The sequence below is a fragment of the Orycteropus afer genome, unplaced genomic scaffold (assembly GCF_000298275.1).
Source record: "Orycteropus afer afer isolate SDZICR_OR568_19922 unplaced genomic scaffold, OryAfe1.0 scaffold00198, whole genome shotgun sequence".
NCBI lineage: Eukaryota > Metazoa > Chordata > Mammalia > Tubulidentata > Orycteropodidae > Orycteropus > Orycteropus afer.
Window position 1 is genome coordinate 5,667,447 of NW_006921785.1, and position 27,630 is coordinate 5,695,076.

The 27,630-nt window shown below is 46.0% G+C and overlaps 1 protein-coding gene across 1 annotated transcript in view; it reads right to left on the reverse strand.

The window, feature by feature from the left end:
* The window catches only part of XXYLT1 (xyloside xylosyltransferase 1), a 379,814-nt gene extending 353,299 nt beyond the window's left edge, over positions 1-26,515 (reverse strand). The window contains exon 1 of the mRNA XM_007948012.1: positions 26,012-26,515. Within this exon, the coding sequence (XP_007946203.1) occupies positions 26,012-26,515 (504 nt within the window). The remainder of the gene's footprint in view (positions 1-26,011) is intronic.
* Positions 26,516-27,630: the final 1,115 nt, after the last annotated feature.

The window sequence follows — 27,630 nt, forward strand, 5'->3', positions numbered from 1 at the left end:
ATGACATGAGACAAAGTATATGTGAACTGCTGTATGAAAAGTGAATTTACTCTGTAAATCTTCACCCAAATCCTAATAAAAAAAAAAAAAAATGCACTGAGTCACTTCCTATCTTTTTTCACTACTCACGCACAAATCCTTCCAATGGTCTCATTTTAAAAGCAATAAACCTTATATAATGGGCATAATTATTCCTTAATGTACCTCTTTTTAAAATGTACCTCTTTTTTTAAACCTTTATGAAGGTTTGTTCTTTATACTTAGCACTAATTTTTCTCACAGCAGAAGCCAGTGTTCTATAAAATAATGCTTTCCACCAAAAGAAGAAGAAAAATTTAAAAAGTGGGATAAGGCATGAGAAGGAAAGAAAGCAGGGATGGGAAAAGAGATGGATGAAGAGGGGGAGAACTACAATACTCAGATTTTATCGTGAAATCTTAGGATAAACTATAATACTGCACCTACTCACCAAGAGCTCCAGAGGTTATATGTCTGTCAGAGCTTCATTAGATTCCTTGATTTGCTGTTTTCTGTGTGCTCATCATCTCATGACCTATGACCTCCCAAACACCATCACAGTTTTATCACTAGCAACATCCAAAGGGACACACTTAGTCAACTTCCTGCTTCAACTGAACAGGTGGAAAGTAGCCTTAGACAAGGGGGCTATCTGAAGCACAGTGCACACTCCCTAGGTACTGTACCCCCTAGGTACTGCTTCTCTTAGAAGCCTGGCCATTTTGGAGCCAGTGCTGAACCTCACTCAGATTCCCCAACCCCTGCTGATTCTATAGTTGGAGACACAGCTAGAGCTCAACAGGAGTCTGTGGCCCCCAGAGAACCCCACTAAGCTTAAGCCAGTCAGCCTCCAGAGCAATCTCAGTCACTTTCCCAGGGCCCTCCCCCACCAGGATTCATGAAACCCTTCATGCAATGCTCCCCAGGATGTGCTACAAAAGGGTGTTGTTGTTGTTGTTGTTGTTAGGTGCTGTCGAGTCAACTCTGACTCAAAGCAACCCCATGTACAACAGAACAAAACACTGCCCAGTCCTGTGCCAGCCTCAAAATCCTTGCTATACCTGAGCCTATCCTTGTAGCCACTGTGTCAATCCATCTTGTTGAGGGCCTTCTCCTTTTTCACTGACCCTCCACTTTACCAAACATAATATCCTTCTCCAGGGAATGGTCCCTTCTGACAACATGACCAAATTAAGTGAGATGAAGTCTAGCCATTCTTGTTTCCAAACTGCACTTCTTCCAGGACAGATCTGTTAGTTCTTTTGGCAGTCCACGGTACTTTCAGTATTTTTGCCAAAACCACAACTCAAAAGCATCAAACTCTTCTTCAGTCTTCCTTGTTCACTGTCCAGCTCTCACATGCATACAAGGTGACTGAAAATACAATAGCTTGGGTTAGGTGCACCTTAGTCTTCGAGGAGACCTCTTTGCTCTTCGGCACTTTAAAGAGGTCTTTTGCAGCAGATTTGCCCAGTGCAACATGTCATCTGATGTCTTGACTGCTGCTTCCACTGGTGTTGATTATAGAACCAAGTAATATGAAGTCTTTGACAACTTTCTCCATTTATCATGATGCTGCTTACTGGTCCAGTTGTGAAGATTTCTGTTTTCTTTATACTGAGGTGTAATTCACACTGTAGCCTGTAGTCTTCAATCTTCATCAGTAAGTGCTTCAAGTCATCCTCACTTTCAGCAAGCAAAGTTGTGTCATCAGCATATCACAGTTGTTAATTAGTCTTCCTTCAATCTTGATGCCACGTTCTTCTTCATTTAGTCCAACTTCTCAGATTATTTGCTCAGCATACAGATTGAACAAGTATGGTAAAAGGATACAACCCTGACACACTCCCTTCCTGATTTTAAACCATGCAGTATCCCCTGTTCTAACAACAGCCTCCTGGTCTATGTACAGGTTCCTGATGAGCACAATCAAATGTTCTGGAATTCCCATTCTTCTCAATATTATCCATAATTTGTTATGATCCACACAATTGAATGCTTTTGCATAGTCGATAAAACTGACTTAAACATCAAGTAAACATCTTTCTGGTATTCTTTGCTTTTAGCCAAGATCCATTTGACATCAGCAACAATATTCTTCATTCTACATCCTCTTCTGAATCCAACTTGCATTTCTGAAATTTCTCTGTCAATATACTGCTGTAACCATTTTTTAATTATCTTCAGCAAGATTTTACTTGTGTGTCATACTAATGATATTGTTTGATAATTTCCACATTCTGTGGGATCACCTTTTTTTGGAATGGGTACAAATATGGATCTCTTCCAGTCAGTTGGCCAGGTAGCTCTCTCTCAAATTTCTTAGCATAGACAAGCGTCTCTTGTGGGCATTCATTTGTTAAAACATCTCAATGGATATTCCATCAATTCCTAGAGGCTTGTTCTTCGTCAAGCTACCTGGCTTGAACTCAGACATTTCTCTACTTAAGGCAAATGCTGTTATGGGACAGTGAGAATTTCTTTTCGTATTTCTGTTGGTGGTAGTGATGTGTGCTGTCAAGTCAATTCCAACTTACAGCAACCCCTTGTGGTGGATCAGAACTGCCCCATAAGCTTTCTAGGCTGTAAACTCTGTAGGAGCAGATCCCCACGTCCTTCTCTAATGAAAGCACTGGGTGGGTTCAAACCGCTGACCTTTTGGTGAACAGCCAAGTGTTTAACCATTGTGTCACCAAGACTCTTTTTCTAGCCTTCAACAATCCCCAAAAAATTTTCCATAAATCAAGTCCAGATTGTTGTGGCATGCTACACGTGTCACAGAAAAGGGCTCAGAAGGAACAGCTCCTTAAGGCAGGAAGCTGACCAGTAAGGCCATAGTTTATTTCCCAGGAGGCAACTGGTTAAGCTTTTGCCTTAAGTAAAGAGAAATGTTCCATTTTGCATTTGCTCTAAAAAGTCTTGCAACTCACTAACAGAGTCATCTCAGTAAACAGTTGTTTTGGTACTTTAGTGCTGCTCTAACAGAAAACACCACAAGTGGATGGCCTGAACAAATAGGAGTTTATTCTCTTGTAGTTTGACAGGCTACAAGTCCGAGTTCAAAGTGCCACCTCTAGGGGCTGAGTGAAGGCCCCTTGACCTTGAGCTTTAGCGCTGCCTCTTACTGTCCACTGAAGCAGGAAGCTTCCCTTAACTCAGGCAGCTGTTGGCTGCTGAGGCTGACAAACCCAAGGTCAACAAATAAAATGGCACAGTTCCAAATGATTAACAACATGGAAGGCCACTGAAATGAAGACTTGGCCAAATGCAGGATCCAGATGTGCCAAAATGCTCAGACACATTTCTCAAAGCTACTTCTTGTATACAGGAAGCAGACCCAGTCCCTAAGGCAGCTACTCAGCCGCTCACAGTAGATTCCCCTATGGACTTGATTACCAGTCTCATCATGGGGAATACTACATCCAGCTGCCCAGCCACTCAACCAGGTCCAGCCAAGTTGACATACAACCTTAACTACCATAGTAACTTCAGTCACTCATGTTTCTGATCAAGGCAAAGGCAGCTCAATGAGTCTGAAGAACAGGATCATTCTACATGTCTTACACTCTGCAAATACTGCTCACCAAATGCAATTAACTATTTAGCTGTTCATTCTTCCATGACAGAGCAGTGAATAGCTAGGTTCAGTTTTAAACCATAACATGTAGAAGAAAACGATGCTCTCAGAAAGCCCCACTGCTGCCCCTGACCAGCTCCACACCAGAGAGTAGCATCCATCACAGACTGCAGGGTGAGCAGTGCCCCTGGGGCTGGGGCAGCATGAGGCCTGTGCTCCCAGAATGCACCATGCATACCCTATCCCTCAGCCCCCTCCTGGCTGAGTAGGCCCACACCAGCAAAGCCCTCATGAGCAAGCCCACAGCACAGCCAGGCCTCCCTGGGCAATCAGGAACCTGAGACTTTGGCCACAATACAAACATCAGTGGTGGCTAACCAAGCCTCACCACTTCTCCATCCTTGGGGACTTGGTGCCTGGCACCAAAGCCCTGCCCTGCACTGCACTGACCACAGGTTAAACTTACCCTAAAACAGGTAGTCAGCAGCCAAGTTCACAAGCATTTCACCCACACAAACACAGGACTCATGCCCATTCCCTAACAGGGTATTTCTGAATGCCCTCCTTGTTAGCCATTCTCTTGAGTTGAAACCTTGTTCCTTTTCCCCTGTGAGAAAACTAGGGACCATCACGTGCAATCCTGCTCAAAGTGAGCCCTCTGTGTTCAGTCACTGTGAGATAAAGGTGACCAAGATGACCTTAGGAGCTCTGGTAGCATAGTGCCTAAGGCACTTGGCTGCTAACCAGAAGGCTGGCAGTTCAAACCCACTAGCCACTCCTCAGAAGAAAGGTTGGGCCATCTACTTCTGTAGTGATACCACCTCAGAAACCCAAAGAGGAGTCTCTATGAGTTGGGTCCAACTCAACGGCACATAACAACAATGTGACCTTTGCCCTTAGCTCTGGAAAAATAATTGAGGTGCCTTGGTCTGGGACTTCCAGGCAAGTGGTGACTGGCCAGACCAGAAAAGACTCACCTAGGAGGCTGATATCAACTAGATTCAGAAGGTATGATTCAGCCTATCATGTAAGACTGGTTGATAAAAGCACTGAAAACCAAGGCTTACACAGCTTCCTAGTTGGCAGGAACATCTGCTCTGGGAAGAATAGTGTGTTGCTTGGGGACATGGAAGCTCCATGTTGGGAACCCTCCCAGACCCCCCTCATAAGTCTCTTTGTGTGTATCTTTTTTGGTTATAATAAACCTGTAGTCATTAGTATGGTATACTCTCCATGAATTCTATGAGTCATTTCAGTGAATTATCAAACCCAAAGGGGCAGTGGGAACCAGCAAATCAGAAATTAAGATGTCATGTGGACGGGCATCCTGGAAGAGTAGTAGGAAACGAGCCTTCAACTGGTGGCCAGCAGGTCATAAGATTGGGATGTCGTGACTCTCCAAACCTGTGGCTGGTGCCTGCCTACCTACCAGTCTGAGGGACAGTGTTCTTTCAACTTATGAGTTTTGACTTAGCTCTGGATGGCGAGGGTCAAACAGAAAGCGTGCCATGGGAGCAGCTGGCAACAGGATGGAGAAGTGGGAATGTGAGTATCGCATCAATCCTCACACTGTGGGGAGTGGATTCACACTGATCCTTACCATGCAGTCACCATCTCATTCTTACCTAGCATGTATGCAGAACACAGTTGAGCATGTGGGTCAGGAACCTTTGTGCCAAACTTGTTCATTTTCCTTTTATCAGAACAACCCTGGTCATTCAAGCAGTCAGCAGCTCTCACAGCCCCAGAATCTGACTTATGACACAGGATGTGCCCGTGAAGACTAGAATGGGGGGCCCCACAGTGGGAAGGGGCATCCCCAGGGGATGGGATTCTTGGAATGGACACAGCAGGTCTGGGGTTGGTGGAAGAGTCAGGGAGACAGCAGCCGGGTTCTCACACCAGCACATCTTCCTACATTCACACAGGCACAGCCCCTATGTGTCCATGTCAGGTGCAGGACACAGACCTCAGGGCCACCAAAGGGAGCCTTTCAGAACTCTCTGGGCCTGCATCTGGAGAGGTCCATTGGCCTTCATTCTGGAGCAGATACTGTCAATGAGGTGGGAGTCAAGCCATACAACACACACAAAACAAAGGAGTCTGCACAGCAGTCACAGGTGGGTGAGGTCTGAAAAATCTATCAGGCTAGGTACAAACCAGAAGACAAACAAGTGCACAGAAACAAGCTCACCCCAGAACTGGCTTCAGAAACAAAGAAGAAAGCGGGCAGGGAGATGGTGACAGTGGGGGAAGAAGACCTGAAAAGGGGCACAGGAGACTGGGTCCCGGACCCCCTTGCCCACTCGCTAGCTGTGTGGCCTCAGCACGTCATGGAGCCTCTTTGGGCTCCAATTTCCTCATGACTTTGTGAACCACTTCCAAACCAGGAATGTAGGGCTCCCAACATTATGGTCTTTTAGAATCTCACATACTAAAAAGAGGCTCCCAGCGAGTTCTGCAGGACAGAACCATGAAAAAAGAATGAGAGGTTTTCCCATGTGGCACTAAAGTTTACGTGTCAACTTGGCTGAGCCTGGTTGAATGGCTGGGCAGCTGGATGTAGTATTCCCCATGATGAGACTGGCAATCAACTCCATGTTAGAATCTACTGTGAGCAGCTGAGTAGCTGCCTTAGGGATGTGGTCTGCTTCCTGTATATAAGCAGAAGCCTTGGAGAACATTGCAGGGCTTTCACCCAACCCCTAGAGCCCTGCACTTTGAACTCAGACTTAAAGCCTCCAAACTGTAAGAGAATAAACTCATGTTTGTTCAAGCCATCCCATTGTGGCATATTCTTGTCAGAGCATCACTAGCTAACCAGAACAGCCTGTGCAGACACTGGGGTCCTCCTGCTCTTTGGGAGGCTCCTGGTGGGTCCCTGACCTGCTCATGGGGGAAAAATCTAGTGTGTAAGGCCCCAGCGAGCAGGGGGGACAGTGTCTTACTGAAGCCATCACTTCTCTGCACCACATCTTCAACAAAGATGGTCCCTGCTTTGGAGGCACTAGAACAAACCATCAAAATAAACAGGCATCCCAGGCATTGAAGCATATTATGGAAGAGTCAGAAAGACCTGGCTCAGCCTCTTTGTAACTAGGTTGCTCTGAGCAAGCTCCTAACCCTGCTTGGCCTCAGGACCTTTAGTTGTGAAATCAAAAGAATACCTACCTCCTCATGGGGCGGACTACTCTGAGGATTCAATGAGAGGATGAGAGGAAGCAAAGGCTCCATAGGTATGGTTCCAACAGACTGAGCAGCTCACTAAGTGGTAGCACTGTAGCTGTCACTGAGGATGATGGTAAAATCTGAGAGGCTGGATGAATGGGCACAGGTGAGTCTACAGTCCTGGCTCTCAGCCCCCTTGGGACCAAGGCACAACTGCCCAGGTCAGAGAGGAGAAAGTCAGCCACGAGGACCTGGGCAGAGCCATTCCAGGAACTATTTCAGAAGGAACTGGACAGTGGCCTTCAGACCCTACTCTTTTCCACTTCCACCCAGAAAAGGGTGTGGAAAGACTTTACAATTTCCTAGCACCCAGCTTACTTACACATGCCAGTAAGAGAGCCATAGACTACTCAGGGCTAGAATATCCCTACCTCTCTTACAGATGGGAAACAGGCTCAGAGGTACTGCAAGGCCTTGCCAGGGGAGCCAGGATCAGAGAGAGAACTAGAACCCAGGAATACTAATACTCTGTCCAGCATTCTGCAGCCAGGAGTGAATGCCTAGGAGCTGGGGCTGGGCTATTTATTCCCCATTGAGGCTAGAAAATGAGCCCAAGGAACTAGCTGGGGACTCAGGGCAGATCACAAGTAACTATTCTAGCCCCCAAACTCCCAGTCTGCATAAGGTAGCAGAGATAAGTGAAGCCCCCAAAATAAAAGCACAGGCCAATCTCCTCCCACTTCCACCAGCCCAGCTTAAGTATCTCTTCATGGTAATGTAAGAAGGACAGTTCCAAAATCTAGAAGGAAGTCTTGAATCTTCAGGTAGGTCAGGTTAGGCAAGTTCTTGTCTGGAGTCATGAAGTATAAGGCAGTGTTTTTTACCATTAAGAGGCCTCATTAGATGGCCAAAGGAATCCTGATGGTTCAATGGTTAAACACTCGGCTGCTAACCAAAAGGTTGGTGGTTCAAACCCACCCAATGGCTCCATGGGGGAAAAGACCTGGTGTTCTGCTCCTGTAAAAATTACAACTTAGAAAAGCCTATGGGGGCGTTCTACTCTGTCACATAGAGTATATATCAGTCAGCATCAACTCCACAGCACTCAAAACAACACAGTCAAAGACCCCAAATGTTGGCCATCCACATCCTGCAGGTCAGCGAAGCATGTTCACAGAGAGTCAGAGCAGGGCAGTGAAACTCAGTGGCCTCCTTCTTCACTTCCTGCAGGCCCAGGGCTCTGCCATACAACTTGCGGTTATACTTCACCACATGCTTCCACTGGACTTTACCTCCTCCAGTTCAACAAACTTGTGCTGAGCTCCCACTGTATGCCAGGCCTTGAAGATACAGCATGAAATAAGATTCAGCCCCTGCCCTCCCAGAGCTGGCAGAGAGACCAATTTCAGCACACTGGGAACACAGGGGAGGAGTGGCTATCCTAGGGTGGAACGGTCAGGGATGGTGTCTCCTAATAGCAAGCAGCAGAGCTTAGCCTTGAAGGGTTTAATAGGGTGAAAAGAGTTCATTGGACAAAGAAGGGAGGGGTGGGTGTTCCAGGAGAGGAAGCATCTGAGGAAAGTTCCAGAAGTATGAAGTAGCATGGAATATACTAGCAACTCCAGCCAGTTCAGTTAGAAAGAGCCAGCTGAGAGCCAGCCACTCCCCAGCTCCGTGAGATGGCCCAGCTGGCACAGGCTCTATCACTCCCTCTGCCTGTTATGTAGTCCTGGTGCCCAGGCTCAATCTGACATCTGCCGTCCATGCACTCACTCTGCTGTGATGTTCCAGTCTACCTGCTGCCCTCTGGCCCCAGCTGCTCCTCTTCCCTCGGCTGCTCCCCTCTGCCCCGTCTTCTAATCATGACTCTCTAGCCAGGGACAGGGCCAGTCTGTGTCTCAACTGCCTCCGTTTCTTCCTCTGTGAGATGAGAGGGTCACATCCTCAAAAGCCAGCCCCAGGCACACCTGCCTTGTAGACAGCAGGTGGCCTGGGGCACCCTAAGCAAGACTTGTATTATGCCTGATCCTGCACAGGTTTTTCAAACAGTAATACATCTACCTGTCCACCTGTTAGAATCAATGAAGTCCCTTCAAAACCCCACACTGACCATTAGGGCAGAACTCATGGAGCCCATGTCCTAGAGTGTCATGATGATCTGGCAAGAGCAGAGCCACATCACATCACTCAGTGGGGTAAGAGCCATAGAGGATGAGTCCCAAGACGCTACTTAGAGGGGAGGCACAGGTGCAGCAAGCCCTGAGGGGAGTGGATCTATGTGGGAGTATGTAAGTCTCCCCAGTAGCCTTGTTGTTGTTGTTGTTGTTGTTATGTGCCATTGACTCAGACCCAACTCATAGTGACCCCTCCTTGGGTTTCCAAGGCCGTATCACTACAGAAGTAGATTGCCCAACCTTCCTTCCAAGGAGTGACTGGTGGGTTTGAACTGCCAGCCTTCTGGTTAACAGTCAAGTGCCTTAGGCACTACACTACCAGAGCTCCACCCCAGTAGCCTGGTCTTCTTAAATCATTTAAAGTTTATATTTGGTTCAGTTCCCAAAAAGACTGCAAACAACTGGTAGGTGCAATCAGACCAAGAAAACAAAAGAAAAACTATTAGAAGCTGTTGTTGTTGTTGTGTGCCATCGAGTCGGACCCGACTCATAGCGACCCCTCCTTGGGTTTCTGAGGCAGTATCACTGTGGAAGTAGATTGCCCTATCTTCCTTCCGAGGAGTGGCTGGTGGGTATGAACCACCAGCCTTCTGGTTAGCAGTCAAGTGCCTTAGGCACTATACTACTGGAGCTCCCTATTAGAAGCTAACAATATATAAAAAATGATCACAATTTATGATAATGAAGTTTGAACTGCACCCTTTCAAAAAGATGTGCCAGATACAAGACATGGTCTTTTCAATCACTTCATATGCCTGAGAAAGCTGGACAATGAAATAGGAAGACAGAAGAACTGGTATGTTTGAACCATGATGTTGGTGAAGAATACTGAATGTACCATGGACTGCCAGAAGAAGGAACAAATCTGTCTTAGAATAAATACAACAAGAATGTTCCCTAGATGAGAGGATGGTGAGACTTCAGCTTACCTGCTTTAGACATGTTCATGGGAAAGACTGATCATCAGAAGAGGACATCACGTTTGATATAGAAGAGACACAACAAAAAATGAGGCAAACCCTCAGTGTGATAGGCTGACATCATAGCCACAAAAATGGACGCAAACATACCAGTGATCATGAAGATGGATTGGGACCAGGCAAAGTTTCATTCTGTTACACGAGGTCACCATGAGTCGGAGCTGACTCTACCACAACCAACAAAAAGAAGAAGAAACCAAGGAATATTCACAGAGAAGACTCCATCCCCCAGATGATGCAGCAGATCACCCATGGTGCAGACACAAAGCTACAAAACACAAAGTGCAGCTTTACCCCCTCACAAGAAACAGAGCACCTGCTCCAGAGGACAGCCCGGCTGATACCCCAAGTGAGGCTGTGCTCATTCACACAGCGGGGAAGGGAGACGAAGATACAGGCTCTCCTCCTGCTGGCAGGGAAGGGAAAGCATGGCTACAACTGAGCAATGAAGGCACCATTATGGCACTTTCAGAGAGGGACAAACAGTGCATTGTCAAGGAAGGAGGGGAGAGTCAGACTAGACAACACTGTAGTTTGGGGAAATGGGGAAGACTGAAACAAACCTGGGCAGAACGCTGTTTTGCAAACTAGCTCCACTGTACTCCAACTGAATCAACAAGAATTGTGCCTTCCAAGTACAAACAACAAATATGAACCCCTTTGTAAATACAATACTGAGTTGTCAATGAAAGCAAACATGGGTATAGGGACGGATAGATGGGTGAACAAGCTAAACAATTATGTATGTCTAAATGGAGAGTGTATCCAAGATCATATACAGGGTTGGCAGACAATGGGCCTCTCGAAGAGTATTGAAGGGATGGACACTGGGAGGAGGTAACTATGGGGAGGAAGTGGGAGGGGAGCTGCTGCATTGTAAATTTTGGTCAATGACATGAGACAAAGTATATGTGAACTGCTGTATGAAAAGTGAATTTACTCTGTAAATCTTCACCCAAATCCTAATAAAAAATAATAATAATAATAATAATAATAATAAAGAATTGTGCCTTCCAGAACCAAGAGAAAAGGGTCCCTGCTCCTAATGTGCTTACCCATTACCATTAGCAATAGCCTGCCTCGTGCTGCCTCCCTTTTACCTCAGAGCCACCCTGTAAGGCAGACACGATCTCCTTCATTTTTACCTAAGAGCCATTCTGGAAGGTTGTGAAGGGAACAGAGGCTCAGAGGGGTTACATCCAGGGCCAAGGGCCATACTGTTCCCAAATGTCACAGACTAAAATGTCACAGTTGAGCCCAGGTCTCAGACTCTAAGCCACACTCTTCCCACCAAAGCTACACATTCTTGCCCTAGGGCTCTCCCTGGCAGACATGTGATAGACTCTGCCAGAAGAGGGCAGGGCAGTGAGGAGGAGAGTACTCCACAGAGCAGACAACCAGGGAGAGAGAAGGCAGAGTGCACAAGCCTGGGCTTGGCCTGAGCAGGGCAGAAGAGGCAAGCCTCTGGGACACTCTGTCCCACCAGCAGGGTCACTTAATCAGAGTTGTTTAACAGTAATCACCCCAATAAATAAAACAAATAGCTTTAATTTAAAACACATTAACAGCAGGCTCTGTGCCAGCCTGACATGGCCTGGTTCAGACGTCAGAATTGTCACCTGGCAACAGGGACGGGACACAAGGACTTGCCTCCTAGGACCAGAGCTTCTAATAAAGAGCCCGAAGGGTCCTTGAGGAAACACTGTCCCTGGTCAAGCAGACAGATCCTCAACAGCCCACAGGCCAGAGTGAATGGTACACAGGCCAAAGGCAAGAGCCCTGGGCAGGGACGGGGTATGAGGAAGGGGAGTCAGAAGTTCTTCCCAAGCCCTGACTCTCTCTGCCCCTCCAGGAGCCCCACTCTTCTTTACGGTCTGGCCTTCCTCAGCCAGGAACAGACCTGGGAAGCTGAAATCTCACAGCAATGAGGAGGCTGATGATCAGGATGGGCTGAGGTGATAATCCTAGCCCACCTGGCAGTGGAGGACACAGGCTCTATGAAATTAAGCACTGGCACTTGGGGCCTCACCTGCCAGTACCTGAGGCAGGGCAGATACCCGGGGTGCCTCACACTCTACAGCACCGATGAGTGTAGCCTCAGGTGGGAGGCACCTCTGCAGCCACTCGCCCACCTTCCCACCCAGCGCCAGAATGCCTACGGCAGCAGACAGCACACAGAGCCCGCAACCGGCCACTCTGCCTCCACACAGCTTCAATAAACCAAACAAACACATTCCCACACTTCCGGTGGAAATCCCCTCCCTGGAATGGACGTGGGTCTGTGCTAGGTGTCATGGGGACCCCAGGTGGTGCAGAAGGGAGGTGGCCCCAAGAGGGCTGTGAGGTCTGCTGGGCAGCCCCCCAAGAAGAAATGCTGGGTCACAGGGTGGGATCCAGGAGGGGTGAGGAGGTTCAGGGTGCAGAAACATACCCTGACCCCTCCACACTCTGCCCTCTGGCTTTGTAGCAGGCTTCAAGAAGCGGCTTCCCCTTGGAGAATCCAACCATCTTGGCCTATTTTTCATTCACCTTTTTCAAAGGGCTTCATCAAAGCAGGTTTACACCGACTGCAGGAAGGAAATGACCGCCTACAATCGCCACTCAGACTCCCTTTCATTTCAATCTTTCTTTATGAAAATAAAAAAAAATTAAAAACCACCAGGAGAGACAGGAAAGGTAGGCGGACTAGGGGAGAAAGAATAAAAACAGCTCGGTGTCGGCCTCAGGCGGTGGGAGAAGTAGCACCCTCCGGGGCCTGGCAGGCCAACAAACACGGTGCTTCGGCCCCCTCTAGTGGCAACGCCGAGTGCGACACACGACGCGTCTGTTGCCACAGACCGGGGAAGAGCGATCCCACCCAGGAAGAGATGGTCAAGCTCTCGCTCTACAGCCTGCTATCAGAGACCCCAGAGGGCGCTCTCAGGGAGGAAGCGTGTAAGGGCCCGCGAAGGCTGGCTGTTGGATGTGCGGTCCCTAGCAGTTCCTTCTCTTTCTGGCCCAGAAGCCCCTCGTGCTGACTCTCGCCATGGAGGACCCTTCAAATGCACTTCCGGAAGCACAGAGTAAGAAACATGGTTATCTTCCAAAGAACTAATCTACCCCACATGCTCCACATAAAGCCTTTTCCCTACAGCCAAGAGATGAGGAAGTGGGGTGATCAGTCTCAGGCGCAGGGCAGCTGGAAAGCTAGCCCCAAGGGACTATCAGGGATTGGCCCACTGGGTCGGGACGGCGCTTCTGCTCCTCAGGAGATACGTAAGGAGGCATGGAGGTGAATACGGGCCACCACACGCTGCGCACTCTGCTGTGGGTGTAAGAGTGAACTGGCTCTTTGTGTATCCTTCCAATGGGACCAGCGCCGCTGATAACGCTTTAAAGAGACCAGAGAAGTGCTTGGGCTGGTTCTTAATCCAGCTCAGTGTGACTGGTAAGTCGCTGCCTCTCTCTGGCTGAAGCCTGTGAGTTCACTGGGAGGATGCTGCACCCAGAGATCTGTTTCCTTGCTGCCCCAATGCTTGGTGCTTCTGCGGTGAGGTTGAGCAGGTGAAGGGTGCTTGCTGTAAGCAGGGATGGATTACCAGTAAGAAAAGTAAAGTATATGCTTAGGGCGTCAACAAAACAAGGGCACCAGTTGTCCAAAGCAAAGACCTGTAGATGCCAAGCAGACAGGACACAAGGAAAAGCAAGCCCTGAAGTAGAAGGAAACTGACAGCACCAAGTGAAATTGATTCCAGCTCCAGTAATTGAGAATGTGCCTGCCAGAAATAAAGTTCACACAGGGTCACACGGGCGCCCATGCACAAGGCTGTTTGCGATATAAGGCCCCTACCACTTCAATACTTTTGTTGACATCTGTCTCCTACAGTCCCCTCGCATGTAATTGAAACTCCTTATCTCAGTGGTTCTCTTGGGAGTATACTACTTCTTTCTAATAAACAAGGTGAGGGTGGTATGTCAAGTCTAACTCTTCACCCAATATTCAACTGCATCCAATGTGAGTGGTTACTGGGCAATGATGGATTATTAGAGTCTCATTTAAAAAGTCACATCATGGAAAACTAGTACACACATACACACATATATACATGCATATACATAACTCAAATATCCCATTCGAATGCACAAGAAAACAGAGGAGATGGCACCACAGATTATCAGGTAGCTTGGCCCTCAGGAGCCAAGGTATTTTCAATTGCCTCACATGCATGTGAGAGCTGGACAATGAACAAAGAAGGCTGCAGAAGAACTGATGTATATGAATTGCGATACTGGTGAGGAATACTGAATGTACCATGGACTGCCAGAAAAATGAACAAATCTGTCTTGAAGGAAGTACAGCAAGAATGCTCCTTAGAAATGAGATATCCAGACTTCACACATACTTTGGTCACACTGTCAGAAGGGACCAGTCTCTGGAAGATAACATGCTGGGTAAAGTAGAGGGTCAACGAAGAAGGGGAAGACCCTCAATGAGATGGACTGACACAGTGGCTCCAACCAGGGGCTCAAGCAAGGCAATGATTGTGAGGATGGCACAGGACCAGGTAGTGTTTCATTCTGTTGTATGTAAGGTCGCTATAAGTCGAAACCAACTCATCGGCACATAACACAGGCCCCTCACGTGCCTTAATCTGGTGCTGGCTGCAGGCACCATTTTGTTTTGGGGTGGCTCGACAGGGGAGTGACACAGATTGTGAGGTTGGCTAAAGCCCACCCCTTATCTCCACACTGACTGTGCCTGGGTGCAGCCACTGTCTCTCAGTCCTACGGTGCTTCCTATACCCACAAAGCATTCTCACGCAGCCTCAGCCTCAGCCCCAGCCCCAGCCCCAGCCCCAGCCCCAGCCCCAGCCCCAGCCCCAGCCCAGTGGATTACTGCGGAAGCTCAAGTAAGCTACCTGATCACTCAGCCTTAGGGATTCCAGTACCTTTCACCATAAGGCTTAAACGAAAAGTTGTGAAAGCACTGTTAAAAATTCTACAGTATTAAGCAAATGTTACTATTATTCTCCTAATCAAGTCTTCATATTAGTAACACCCCTTCACTGACTGTAGCCTTAACATTACAATACTGTATACATCAGCAGTTCCCAAACCATGTTCTTTAGAATACAAGCATTACCAGAGATGTTATGACATAGTTTTGGGGATGGGGAAAGGGGAAGTCAAGGTAACTCAGGTACTCAAGGTAACTCAGGTATCACAATAGTGTTGTGATAAATATATAAGAAAAATACCAAACACGTTTATGTGGTTGTCCTTATGTAATCATCTCTTCATTAGTCATTGTTGTTGTTGTTGTTATTGTTGTGTGCCATCGAGTAGGACTCAACTCATAGCAACTCCCCTTGGGTTTCCGAGGCGGTATCTCTACGGAAGTAAATCACCCAACCTTCCATCCGAGGAGTGGCTGGTGGGTTTGAACTGTCAGCCTTCTGGTTAGCAGTCAAGTGCCTTAGGCACTACACTACCAGAGCTCCTAGTCATTAGTCATTAGGGGAAGGCAAATCAAAACCACAATGAAATATTACTTCACACCCATTGTTGTTCTTAGCTGTCACCGAACTCATGCAACCCCATGAACAACAGAATCTGACTGTTGTCATCCATAGGTTTTCACTGGCCAATTTATTTTTTTCTTTTAATTTTCATTGTGATTTGGGTGAACATTTACAGAGCAAGTTAGTTTTTCATTCAACAACCCATACACATTTTGTTTCGTGACAATGATTGCAATCCCCACAATGGAACATCACTCTTCCCACTTCTTCTATCTACCATTTCCATCTGTCCTCCCTTCCTATCCCTTCCTGCCTTCTGAGCTTTATTCCTGGGCAAATGCTATCTTTCTGATCTCCTATGATTGATTTTTCTAAGGGGTGCCTACCTCCCTGGTATTACTGTTCATCTTATTGTCCCGTCTATTATTTGGCTGAAAGTTGAACAACAGGTATGAGTTCAGTTCCCACTCTATCCAGGATATTCTAATGTGATCCCTTTCAGAGTGGTCAGTAGTGACAGCCAGGCACCATCTAGTTTTTCTGGTCTCAGGGTTGTAGAGTCTAAGGTTCATATGGTCCATTAGTCCTTTGGACTAATTGTTTCCATGTGTCTTTGATTTTCTTCATTCTGCTGTACTTTGGATGGGGAGAAACCAATAGTTGCACTTTAAATGGCTGCCTGTAATCTTTTAAGACCTCAGTGACTACTCATCCAAGTAGGATGCAGAACACTGTCTTAGTGGACTGTTATTAACTGGCTGATTTGGAGAAGTAAATCACCAGGCCTTTCTTCCTAGTCTGTCTTAGTCTAGAAGCTCTGCTAAACCTGTTCAGCATCACAGCAAAACACAAGCCACCAATGACAGAGGGCTGGTGGCTGCATATGAAGCCAGGAATCAAGCCTAGGTCTCCACAGAAGGCAGGAATTCTAGTACTGAGCCACCAATGTACCAACTAGGATGGCGAGTAAAATAAATAAATAAATAAATAACAACATGTGTTGGCGAGGATGTGGAGAAACTGGAAGACTTATCCATTGCTGGTGGAAATGTAAAATGGTATATTCACTATGGGAAACAGTTTGGCAGTTCCTCAAAAAAAGTTAAACACAGAATTATCACATGACCCAGGAATCCCACTCCTATGTCTATATATACCCAAGAGACGTGAAAACACACAGTCAAACGAAAAGTTGTACATGGGTGTTAGTCGCAGCATTGCTCATAATAGCCAAAAAGTGGAAACAATGCAAATGTCCATCGACTGATGAGTGGATAAATAAAATATGGTAAAGCGATACGATGAGGTATTACTTCGCCATAAAAAAGGAATAAAGTAGTGATATATGCTACTACATGGATGACTCTTTAAAATACTATGCTTAGTGAAAGAAGCCAGACCAAAAAAAAAAAAAAAAAAAGCCAGACATAATACATCATTCAATATATATGAAATGCCCAGAATAAGAAATCTGTGGAGATAGAAAGTATGCTTAGGAGTTGTCAGGGGCTGAGAGTGGAGAGGAAATGAGGAGTGACTGCTAGTGGGTACAAGGCTCCTTTCTGGGGTGATGAAAATATTCTGGAATTAGATAGTGGTGATGGTTACAAAACCTTGTGAATACAGTAAAAACTAGTTAACTGTAGACATATCCATTCTCCTTCCCACACCTGTTCGCTTACATGTCTATTTACATATCCATTCACAGATGATTATTGTTATTACTGTTATTGTAGGATTGTGTATGTATTAGTATTTACCTCTGTTGCCTTAACTCTTGTACTCTTCCTGGCATCTTCCATTCCTTGATCCTGACCTCCACCTTATTGTATACTGTCTTTCCCTTCACCCAAATTAATATGTGCCTACCCTCTAGTTAGTGCTTTACTCTTCCTTTCCCATCCCACATATGGTAACCATAAAATAATACTTCTTTTTGTGTGAAAAACTTTTTTGACTTTTTACAATAGTGGTCTCATGCAGTATTTGTCCTTTTGTGATTGACTAATTTCACTCAGCATAATGTCCTCCAGGTTCATCTATATTATAAGATAGTTCACAGATTCATTGTTGCTCTTGAATGTTACGTAGTATTCCATTATGTGTATGTATCATAATTTGTTTATCCATTCATCCCTTGATGGGTATTTAGGTTGTTTCTATTTTTTACTATTGTGAACAGTGCTGCGATGAACATGGGTGTCACAGTTCTTTTTCTCTAGTATACATACACCTAGCAGTGGGATCGCTGGATTATATGGTATTTTTATATGGTCTTTCTATTTCCAGGTTTTAAGGTGTCATATCATTTTCCACAGTGGTTGCACCATTTTACAGTCCCAACAGCAGTGTATGAGGGTTCCAGTCTTTGCACACCCTCGCCAGCACTTGTTACTATGTTTTGTTTTTTTTTTACCTTTGCTATTAGTACTCTGGTGAGATGATACCTCATTTTTGTTTAGATTTGCATCTCTCTAATAGTTAATGATTGAATTTGTACATGTGTTTGTTAGCTGCTTGAATGTCTTCTTTAGTGAAGTATCTGTTGATGTCTTCTGCCCATTTTTAAATTGGGTTGTCTTTTTGTTGTTGAGGTACTGGAGTTTTCCACAGAGATTAGCCCCTCATCTGATATGTCATTCCCAATTTTTTTCCCTCAGTCTGTGGGTTCTCTTTTTACCATTTTTTGTTTGGTTGGTCGGTTGGTTGGTTGGTTTGGTTTGGTTTTTTCTTACTGTGATTTGGGTGAAAGTTTACAGAGCAAATTCATTTTCCATACAACAGTTCATACACATTTTGCTTCATAACGACTACAATCCCCATAATGCAACAGCTCTCTTCCCACTTCCTCTCTGTGGTTATCTTTTCCCTGTGTCCTTCTTTCCTATGCATTTTTACTCTTTTGGTGAAATCTTTTGATGAGCAAAAGAGTCTAATTTTTAGGAGGTCTCAGTCATCTATTTTGTCTTCTGGTGTTTGTACATTTTTACTTATGTTTGATAGTATATTTATGCCATGTATTAGGGCCTCTAAGTTTGTCCCTATTTTTTCTTTGACAGTCTTTATAGTTTTATGTTTTACATTGAGGTCTCTGATCCAACTTGAGTTAGTTTTTGTATACAGTATGAGGTACAGATGCTGTTTCCTTTTGCTGCAAATGGCTATCCAGTTTTGCCAGTACCATTTGTAAAAGAGACTCTTTCCCATTTAATAAGCTTCGGCCCTTTGTGGAAATCAGCTGTCTATAGGTGGATGGATTTACTTCTAGATTCCCCATCTGTCCCATTAGTCTATATGTCTTGTTGCACCAGTTCAGGCTGTTTTAACTACCATGGCTGTGTAACAGGTTTTGAGATCGGGGAATGTGAGACCTTCTACTTTGTTCTTCTTCTTCAATAGTGTTTACTTACATGGTGTCTCTTTCCTTTCCATATAAAGTTGATAATTAGTTTCTCCGTCTCTTTAAAGAATGATGATGGAATATGGATAGGGATTGCATTATATCTGTAGATCACTTTGGGTAGTATTGACATTTTCCCAATGTTGAATCTTCTTATCCAGGAGGATAGTATATTCTTCCTTTAGGTAGGTCTCTTTTGGTATCTTGTAGTAGTATTTTGTAGTTTTCTTTGTACAGGTTTTCGCATCTCTGGTTAGATTTATTCCTAAGTAGCTCATCTTTTGGGTGGTTACTATAAATGGTATTGTTTTCCTCATTTCCTTTTCAGAGTTCTCTTCATTACTGTACAGGAATCCAAATGATTTTTGTATGTTGATCTTGTACCCTGCCACTTGGCTGAAACTTTCAATTAGTTCCAGTAATTTTCTTGCTGAGTCTTTGGGGGTTTCTATGCATAGAATATCAACTACAAGTAGAGACAGTTTTACCTCTTCTAACCAATCTGGATGCCTTTTCTTTCTCTTTCTTGCCTTATTGCTCTGGCTAGGACTTTCAATACAATATTGAATAGGAGTGGTGGTAAAGGGCATCCTTGTCTGGTAGCCCTTCATAAGGGGAATGCATTCAGTCTTTCTCCATTGAGAAAAATGTTGGCTGTTTTGTATATATTTCCTTCATTATGCTGTTCATTATGGTCTATTCTATTCCTATTGTGTTCAGTGTTTTTATCAGGAATGGGTGTTGGATTTTGTCAAATGCCATTTCTGTGTCAACTGATATGATCATGAGGTTCTTTTCCTTTATTTATGTGGTGGGTTACATTATTTTTCTAATGTTGAACCATCCTTGCATACTTGGTATGATTCCCACTGGGTCATGACCTTCCATCATTCAATATTTTGCCCATAATATCCTTCAATATTGCAACTCAAGCCTTGAATTTTTTCTTCAGTTCTTTCAGCTTGAGAAATGCCAAGTGTATTCTTCTCTTTTGATTTTCTAACATCGGGTCTTTCCACATTTCAATACAATACTTTACTTTGTCTTCTCGAGCTGTTCCTTGAAATTTTGTTCAGCTCTCTTACTTCATCACTTCTTACATTTGCTTTAGCTACTCTCCATTCAAGAATAAGTTTCATAGTCTCTTCTAGAATCCATTTTGCTCTTTTCTTCCTTTCCTGTCTTTTAAAGACCTTTTCTTCTTCCCATATGATGTCCTTGATGACATCCCACAACTCGCCTGGTTTTCAGTCAATGGTGTTCAATGCGTCAAATCTATTCTTCAGATAGTCTCTAAATTCAGATGGGATATAATCAAAGTTGTATTTTGGCTCTTGTGGAACTTGAACTTGCACATGAGCAACTGATGGTCAGTTCTACAGTCAGCTCCTGGCCTTGTTCTGACTGATGATACTGAGCTTCTCCATCACCTCTTTCTTCCACAGATGTGGTCAATTTGATTCCTGTGTATTCCATCTGGCATAATCCATGTGTGCAGTCACTGTTTGTTTTATTAAAAAGAGGTATTTGCAATGAGTAAGTCATTGGTCTTGCAAAATTCTATCATGTGCTCTCTGGCATCTATCACCAAGGCCATATTTTCCAACAACTGATGGTTCTTCTTTGTTTCCAAATTTCACAACCCAGTCACCAATAATTATCAATGCATCTTGACTGCATGTTTGTTCAATTTCAGACTGCAGAAGTTGGTAAAAATCTTCAATTTCTTCACCTTTGGCTTTAGTGGTTGGTACATAGATTTGAATAATAATAGTATTAACTGGTCTTCCTTGTGGGCATATAGATATTACCCTACTACTGATAGCATTATACTTTAGGATAGAGCTTGAAATTTTTTTTTTGTTTTGTTTTTTTGACAATGAATGTGACACCATTCCTCTTCAATTTGTCATTCCCAGCACAGACCATATGATTATCCGATTCAAAATGTTCAATACCAGTCCATTTCAGCTCACTAATGCCTATGATACAGATCTTTATGCATTCATTTCCATTTTTGACAACTTCCGATCTTCCTGGATTCATACTTCGTCACGCCACGTTATGATTCTTTATGGATGTTTACAGGTGTTTTATCCTCATCTTGAGTCCTGCCACATCAGCAACTGAAGGCCCAGAAAGCCTTACTGCATCCACGTCATGAAGGTCAGCTCCCCTTTGAGGAAGCAGCTCTTTCTCGGTCATATTCTGAGTGCCTTCCAACCCGAGAGGCTCATCTTCCAGCACGCTATGAGACAATGCTTCACTGCTATTCATAAGGTTGTCAGTGGCCAATTTTTTCAGAAGTGGATCACCACGTCCTTCTTCCTGGTCTGTCTTAATCTGGAAGCTCCACTGAAACCTGTCCACCATGTGAGACCCTGCTAATATTTGAAATATTAATGGCATAGCTTCCAGCACCACAGCAACACGTAAGCCACCAAAGTATGACAAACTGACAGACGAGGTGAAAGAGAGCTACTCAAATGTTTCCTGGATGTCTGTGTTTCCTGAGTAAAGAATATATGCCAGGCATTATGCTCCCCAAGCAAAGGCTGCACAGAGGAAGGGACAACTGAGCTAGGTCAAAAAAGATTGGTAGAAGAGCCCCAGACACTCCTGTACCCCTATAGCACCAGAGCCCAAGCCTGGCTACATAGCTCAAGTACAAATACAGAGTCCCAGGCCACATCCAGGAGATCCTGACCCACAGTGTGGAATTGTTTATGTGTCCCTGGTGATTCTGATACAGCTAGTCCATGGACCAATGATATAGTCTAGAAGCAGCTCTGAGTGTGGCACCTAGAATGCAGCAGGTTAAAACAAAAAAACCAAACCCACTGCTGTCAAGTCCACTGCTGTTCACTGCAACCCTGTACAAGAGAGTAGAACTGCCCCATAGATTTTCCAAGGCTGTAACCTTTACAGAAGCAGACTGCCTCATCTTTCTCCCATGGAGCAGCTGGTGGATTTGAATCACCAACCTTTCAGTTAGCAATTGAACATCTTAACCACTGTGCCACCAGGGCTCCTTCATAGCTGGTTAGGATGTTTGTTAAATAAGTGAAAATTAATATACTCTTTGAAGATAGCAGACTAAGTAAGACATTTTGAAAGTTTTTCACTAATAGTTGAAATAAGATTTTTCTGCTTTACGTGAACGATATTCTACCTAATATTTAATAATTATTTAATTAATATTTAATTAACCACAATGAGTCACTCATAGTGTTCTGTGATCTACCTTGGCAAACATTTCAGTTAAAATGTGTTTCAGTGTCACATGAAAATGGCTTAAGAAGAATCTTCTGGGTGAGGACACAAGTTCTAAGCCAGCTCACTATCACCCTACTCTGCATCTTGCAGACAAATGTAGTCTCGGAGCCATCCTGAGAGTGGAGAAGCCCCAGGCTGAGCCAGTTTTCCAGCCAGCTGAGAGGGCAAGGAGCTGCCTTCCTCTTCCGAGGAGTCAAGTCAACTCTCCCTGGGAGTAAATTGTCCTCTGTACCTTATAAGAGGGGAGCGTTCCTTAAAGTGGAAACAGGGTACAAAGGAAAACAAACATTGTCTAGGATACAAGGTTTAGCCTCAGCCGGATCAGTAACTTCCTCGGTGGCCTTGGGCAAGTTCCCTCACCTCTTTTGTTACAGGTCCTCAGAGATCTCTTCTAGCTCTGAAGTGATTAGGATGAAAATTCTAGTATAAAATGTATAATTCTCAGTATAAAATGTACTCCTATATGAAAAACATGATATTAGATGCTAGGGATGCAGCATTTACAGTCAGGGTCCATGTCTTTATGGAGTTTATATTCTAGCTGGATAGACAAATAATTAATTCAACCATGAAACAAACATAACCATGATAAATTACAGGGAGCTCTAGTGACGCTGTGGCTAAGGCATCTGGCTACTAACCAACAAGTCAGAGGTTCGAACCCACCAGCTGTAATGTGGGAGAAAGATGAGGCAGTCTGCTTCTGTAAAAGATTTACAGCCTTGGAAATCCTATCAGGGTGGCTATGAGTCAGAATCAGCTCGATGGCAGTGGGTTTATAATAAATGGCACTAATGAAAAGTGCTTGGTATCGTGTGAGTGGAGGCTCAGGAAAGGTTTCCCAAGGAAACAGCATTTAAGTGGAGGCCTGAACGCAGAGTCCTAGTTAAGGATTTCGGGAGAGGGAAGTACTCTAAGCGGAGGAAAAGACATGTGAAGTGATGCCTGGAGAAGCAGTTTTCAGGAAAACTCCAAACCTGAGGAAGAATTAAATCACAAATAAAATGAAGCTAATCTTTTAGAGGGAGCTCTGGCAGTGCAGTGCCTTAGGCATATGACTGCTAACCAGAAGGCTGGTGGTTCAAACCCACCAGCCACTCCTTGGAAGGAAGATTGGGCAATCTACCTCCATAGAGATACTGCCTGGGAAACCCAAGAAGGGGTCGCTATGGGTCGAATCTTTTAGAACTACACGTTTAATGAAAAAGGAGCACCTTTTATGACAAGCAAAAAAAACAGATTCACAAAATAAGAACTCAAAGTTAATGGGAACAATTTCAGGCCAGGACTCATAAACCCTTATCTGACTGTTGTTGTTGTTGTTGTTGTTGTTATGTGCCGTCGAGTCGGACCCGACTCATAGCAACCCCTCCTTGGGTTTCCGAGGCAGTATCACTACGGAAGTAGGATTGCCCAACCTTCCTTCCGAGGAGTGGCTGGTGGGTTTGAACTGCCAGCCGTCTGGTTAGCAGGCAAGTGTCTTAGCCTATCTGACTACTGACTGCCAACAGGGCAGTGTCAATTCTCCTAGGTCATTTGCAGCTGTTTAGAGGCTTTGGGTGATGCTGTGCCTCCCAGAACAGGGCCCAGCAGAGCATGAAACACAGACCTGCCCCTGGAGCTTATGTTTCTAGTGCTATGTGCCAGGCCTTGTACAGGGGATGGGTGAGAAGACAGGATGCAGTCACAACACCAAGGGAGGAAGATACAATCAGGATAAAGAAGACATGTTGTTCAGCTAGGAGCCCTGGTGGCATGATGGTTAAGTGCTCAGCTGCTACCCAAAGGTTCCAGGGAAGAAAAGACCTAGAAATCTGCTCCCATAAAGATTCCAAAAAATATAAAAACCAAACTCACTGCCATGGAGTCTCTTTTGACTCACAGCAACTTCTGATAGGTTTCCAAGGCTATAATTCTTTATGGAAGCAGAATGCCTCATCTTTCTTCCACAGAGCAGCTAGTGACTTCAAACCACCAACCTTCTGGTTAACAGCCAAATGCCTTAAACACTACACCACCAGAGCTCCTTTCCATAAAGATTATAGCTTTAGAAATCCTCTGGGGCCATTCTACTGTGCCCAGTAGGGTCACGACAGGATCCTAATGAGGTGACACACAACTGTTCAGCTAGGGGCTCCTCGTAAAGCTCCAGGAAAGGGGTGGATCTGAAGATGAGCAAGACTTGGAAATGTATCCTGACAGTGAACAATACAAGCAAAGGCATGTAAGCTGGAAAGCACTGGATATGTAACAATAAACTAGAGCTGGAGCTCACGATAAGGGGAGGGCAGACTGGGTATGAGCTGCTACCTCTAAGAAGGCAAAGAGATGACAATGCTGACCTTACGGGTTGTATTTGAAGATCAAAGGCCCTCAGTTTTCTCTCTTGGACTAGTGCAGAGTTTTTAAAACATCGGGGTCTCAAGGATTACCTGGGACAGGTTCCAGGCCCTACCTCCAGAGACTTCAAATAGATAAATAAAGTGGGCCCCACCCTACTCTGACAATGGCTCCCATGGACCCTTCGAGACAGGAGTTTCAGGACCTGGATTCTTGGTCTCCTGCAACAAGTTCATACCCAAGTGCCCTCCCCTGACCACAGTGGGTGTTCCTGGTGAGCTCACTGTCCTCCACTGGGGAAAGAGGAAGCAGGAATGGAAAGCTTTGGAGGGACAGGCACAGACAGGGACCAGGGACATTCTCAAGGGAGGTGAAAGCTGAGTAAAGAGTATCCTAGGGCCCAAGAGGGAAGGCAGGACATTCTGGGCAAAAAGCGTAGCAGTGTAAAGGCACATTCGGCATGGTTAAGATTTAAGGTGTGTGTAGGGGACAGATGAGAGATGAGGCTGGTGAGGAGGGCAAGGCCCACAGCCTTATCAAGAAATTGGGACTTGACTCTATAAGCAACAAGGAGCTACTGCAGACCCCTGAATTCTACAGGATCCTGGCAGTAGCTCCCCTTAGTCATTCACTGGGCACAAACATATGGAACACTATTCTTGCCTCACATTCCCCACCCCCAACTTCAGTCTCCATCATTTAATATTACCTATTATCACTCCCATCCAAAAACCAGAACTTGGATACCCTCTGTGCAACAACGGGATCAAAAGGAGGCAAGCAATGTGATTGAAGCAATTCACAGTAAGGCAGGAATCCAATCTCTGACAAGCAGAGCCAGGTGGTGACGTGAGATGATGGGGAGAGACGGAGCTGCCCCCCCCCCCAAACAGGTTGGTCTAGTCTGGGAGAAGGTGGCTGGCTTAGCTCTTCCCAGATTATGTTTGTACTTAGAGGAACCTACAGCTTCTCTAAATGGGTTCATGACCCTTCAGTGCAAGGGCGAAGGAGGAAGAAGAGGGGATGAGATAGTTCACACAGGCTGGGTTTGGGCTTGACAGATCCCACTGAGCTACCTGAAGAGCTGCATGAGAAATGTCCCTGCAATTTCAACACTTCAAGCAGCCTCACCAAGCCCATGCCGAAGACTTTGCTCAGGATGACTACTGGTGCTTGCAAATGACCTGCTCCATCCTCAAAAGTCAAAAACGAGAATGAAAAGAAAAAGGTGCAGGCTCTGGAGGCACTGCTGAATCCTGTAATACTAGCAGAAAGCTGAGTGCCAATTCTCCTGAGGCAGGCCCCCGCACTTAATGGGGATGGGAAAAGGAAGGCGGGGCGATCAGGTAACACGGCAGCTGTACTCCAGCACCGGCTGAGTGCACCTTACCGCAGGCACGCCCCTAGCGTGAATGCACATTTCAGGCAGTGCCAGGGTAGACTTCTACAGGCGCTGGCAGTGGGCAGCCCAACGATGACCAACTCTGTGTTCGGAGGCCTTGCCGGGCACGCACACTAACCGCGCCGTGGAAGAGGTGGACCATCAGCCGGGAGTCCCCAGCTGCAGCCCCGCTCACCTTGCACTTGAAGCCAGCGGCGGGCGGCAGCAGCTCCCGCAGCAGGCTCTTGGCCACCTCGCGGCTGGCCTCCTCGCTAACGAAGTGCAGGTTAAGCACCTCGTGCGCCTCGAACTTGGCGAGGCGCAGCAGCGAGCGCAGCGCGACGCGGGCCTTGGCCTGCAGCGCGGCGTTGTGTTCCGCCTTGGTGAACATCATCAGCAGGTGGTAGTCTACTGGCCCGGCGCCCCCGCCCTCCAGGCTCTTAGCCTTGGCGCCTGCGGCTGGCGCCACGGAGCTCCGTGCCAGCTCCGGCGCGAGCGGCGAGGGCCCGGCGGGGACCCCAGCGCGGGCCTCCTTCAGCCTCTTGGTGGCGCTGGAGAAAGTCTCTCGGCCGGAGCCGAGATAGTAGAAGGCACAGACAGCAAGCGCCGCAGCCAGAAGCAGTGCGCAGTAGTGGGAGCGCACAGCGCCCAGGCGCGCCATGGCTCGAACGCATGGGGACCCGCCTCTGAGGAGACCCATGCGCCACGCTCCGGATGACCGATCAGCCTCAGAGCACAGGCTGAAACCAGCACCAAAGCATGCAGACACCTAGTAGCCCCAGCAGCAGGCAGCGGCCATGGCGGGGGCGGAACCACGCTGTCCAGAGCCAACCAGAGGCCGCTGGTGCGTGGAAAGGCGGGACTAGGGCATGCCAGGCAGCTGCTGGGTCCTAGATTCCGAGGGTTCGCAGGGATTGTACTGGGCTTTGCCTGTAGCCGCCCCCAGCTTGGCAATGGCGGGCTGAGACTTCAAGCTGGAGAAGGTTGGCGAGCTGTAAAACTCTGTTAAAGTGGCGCTCAGTATCAGATTACCCAATAGTAAGGTAAGCATAGGCTTACTTGTGCTTACTTGCTAATCTGTAGTGAACAATTTCACTTTTTTTTTTAACCACATCAAAGATTCTGCTTCCAGACATGGCTAGCAAATCAAAGCATCTTTTCAAATTTACAATTCCTGCCAGAGACAGAGTACCCAGTAAGCAAGGTAAGCACAGGCTTACTTGTGCCTACTTACTAACCTGTAGTGAACAAGTTCACATTGTGAGGTTGTTCACTACAAATTAGAAAATAAGCGCAGGTAAGTCCGTGCTTATATTGCTTATTGGGTAATTTGACTCTGCTGGTATTAGAAAACTAAGAGGACTCTTGAAAGGACTTGAGGAGCCCCAACGCAGGGCCTGCTGTTAGCAAAAAGACTAAGCACACAGAAGGGGAAAAACTTTATTCCTTTCCCTGGGAGCTCTGGCGGCGTATAGTCTAAGGCATTTGACTGCTAACCAGAAGGCTGCTGGGAACCACCAGCCACTCCTCGGAAGAAGACTGGGCAATCTACTTCAGTAGAGGTTGTTGTTGTGTTGTTGTTAAGTGCCGTGGAGTCGTTTCCGACTCATAGCGGCCCCATGCACAGCAGAACGAAACAATGCCCGATCCCGCGCCAGCCCCACAATCCCTGCTATACTTGAGCCCATCATTGCAGCCACCGTGTCAATCCATCTCGTTGAAGGCCTCCCCCTCTTTTGTTGACCCTCCACCCTACCAAGCATGACATCCTTCTCCAGGGAATGGTCCCTTCTTACAACATGACCAAAATAGGTG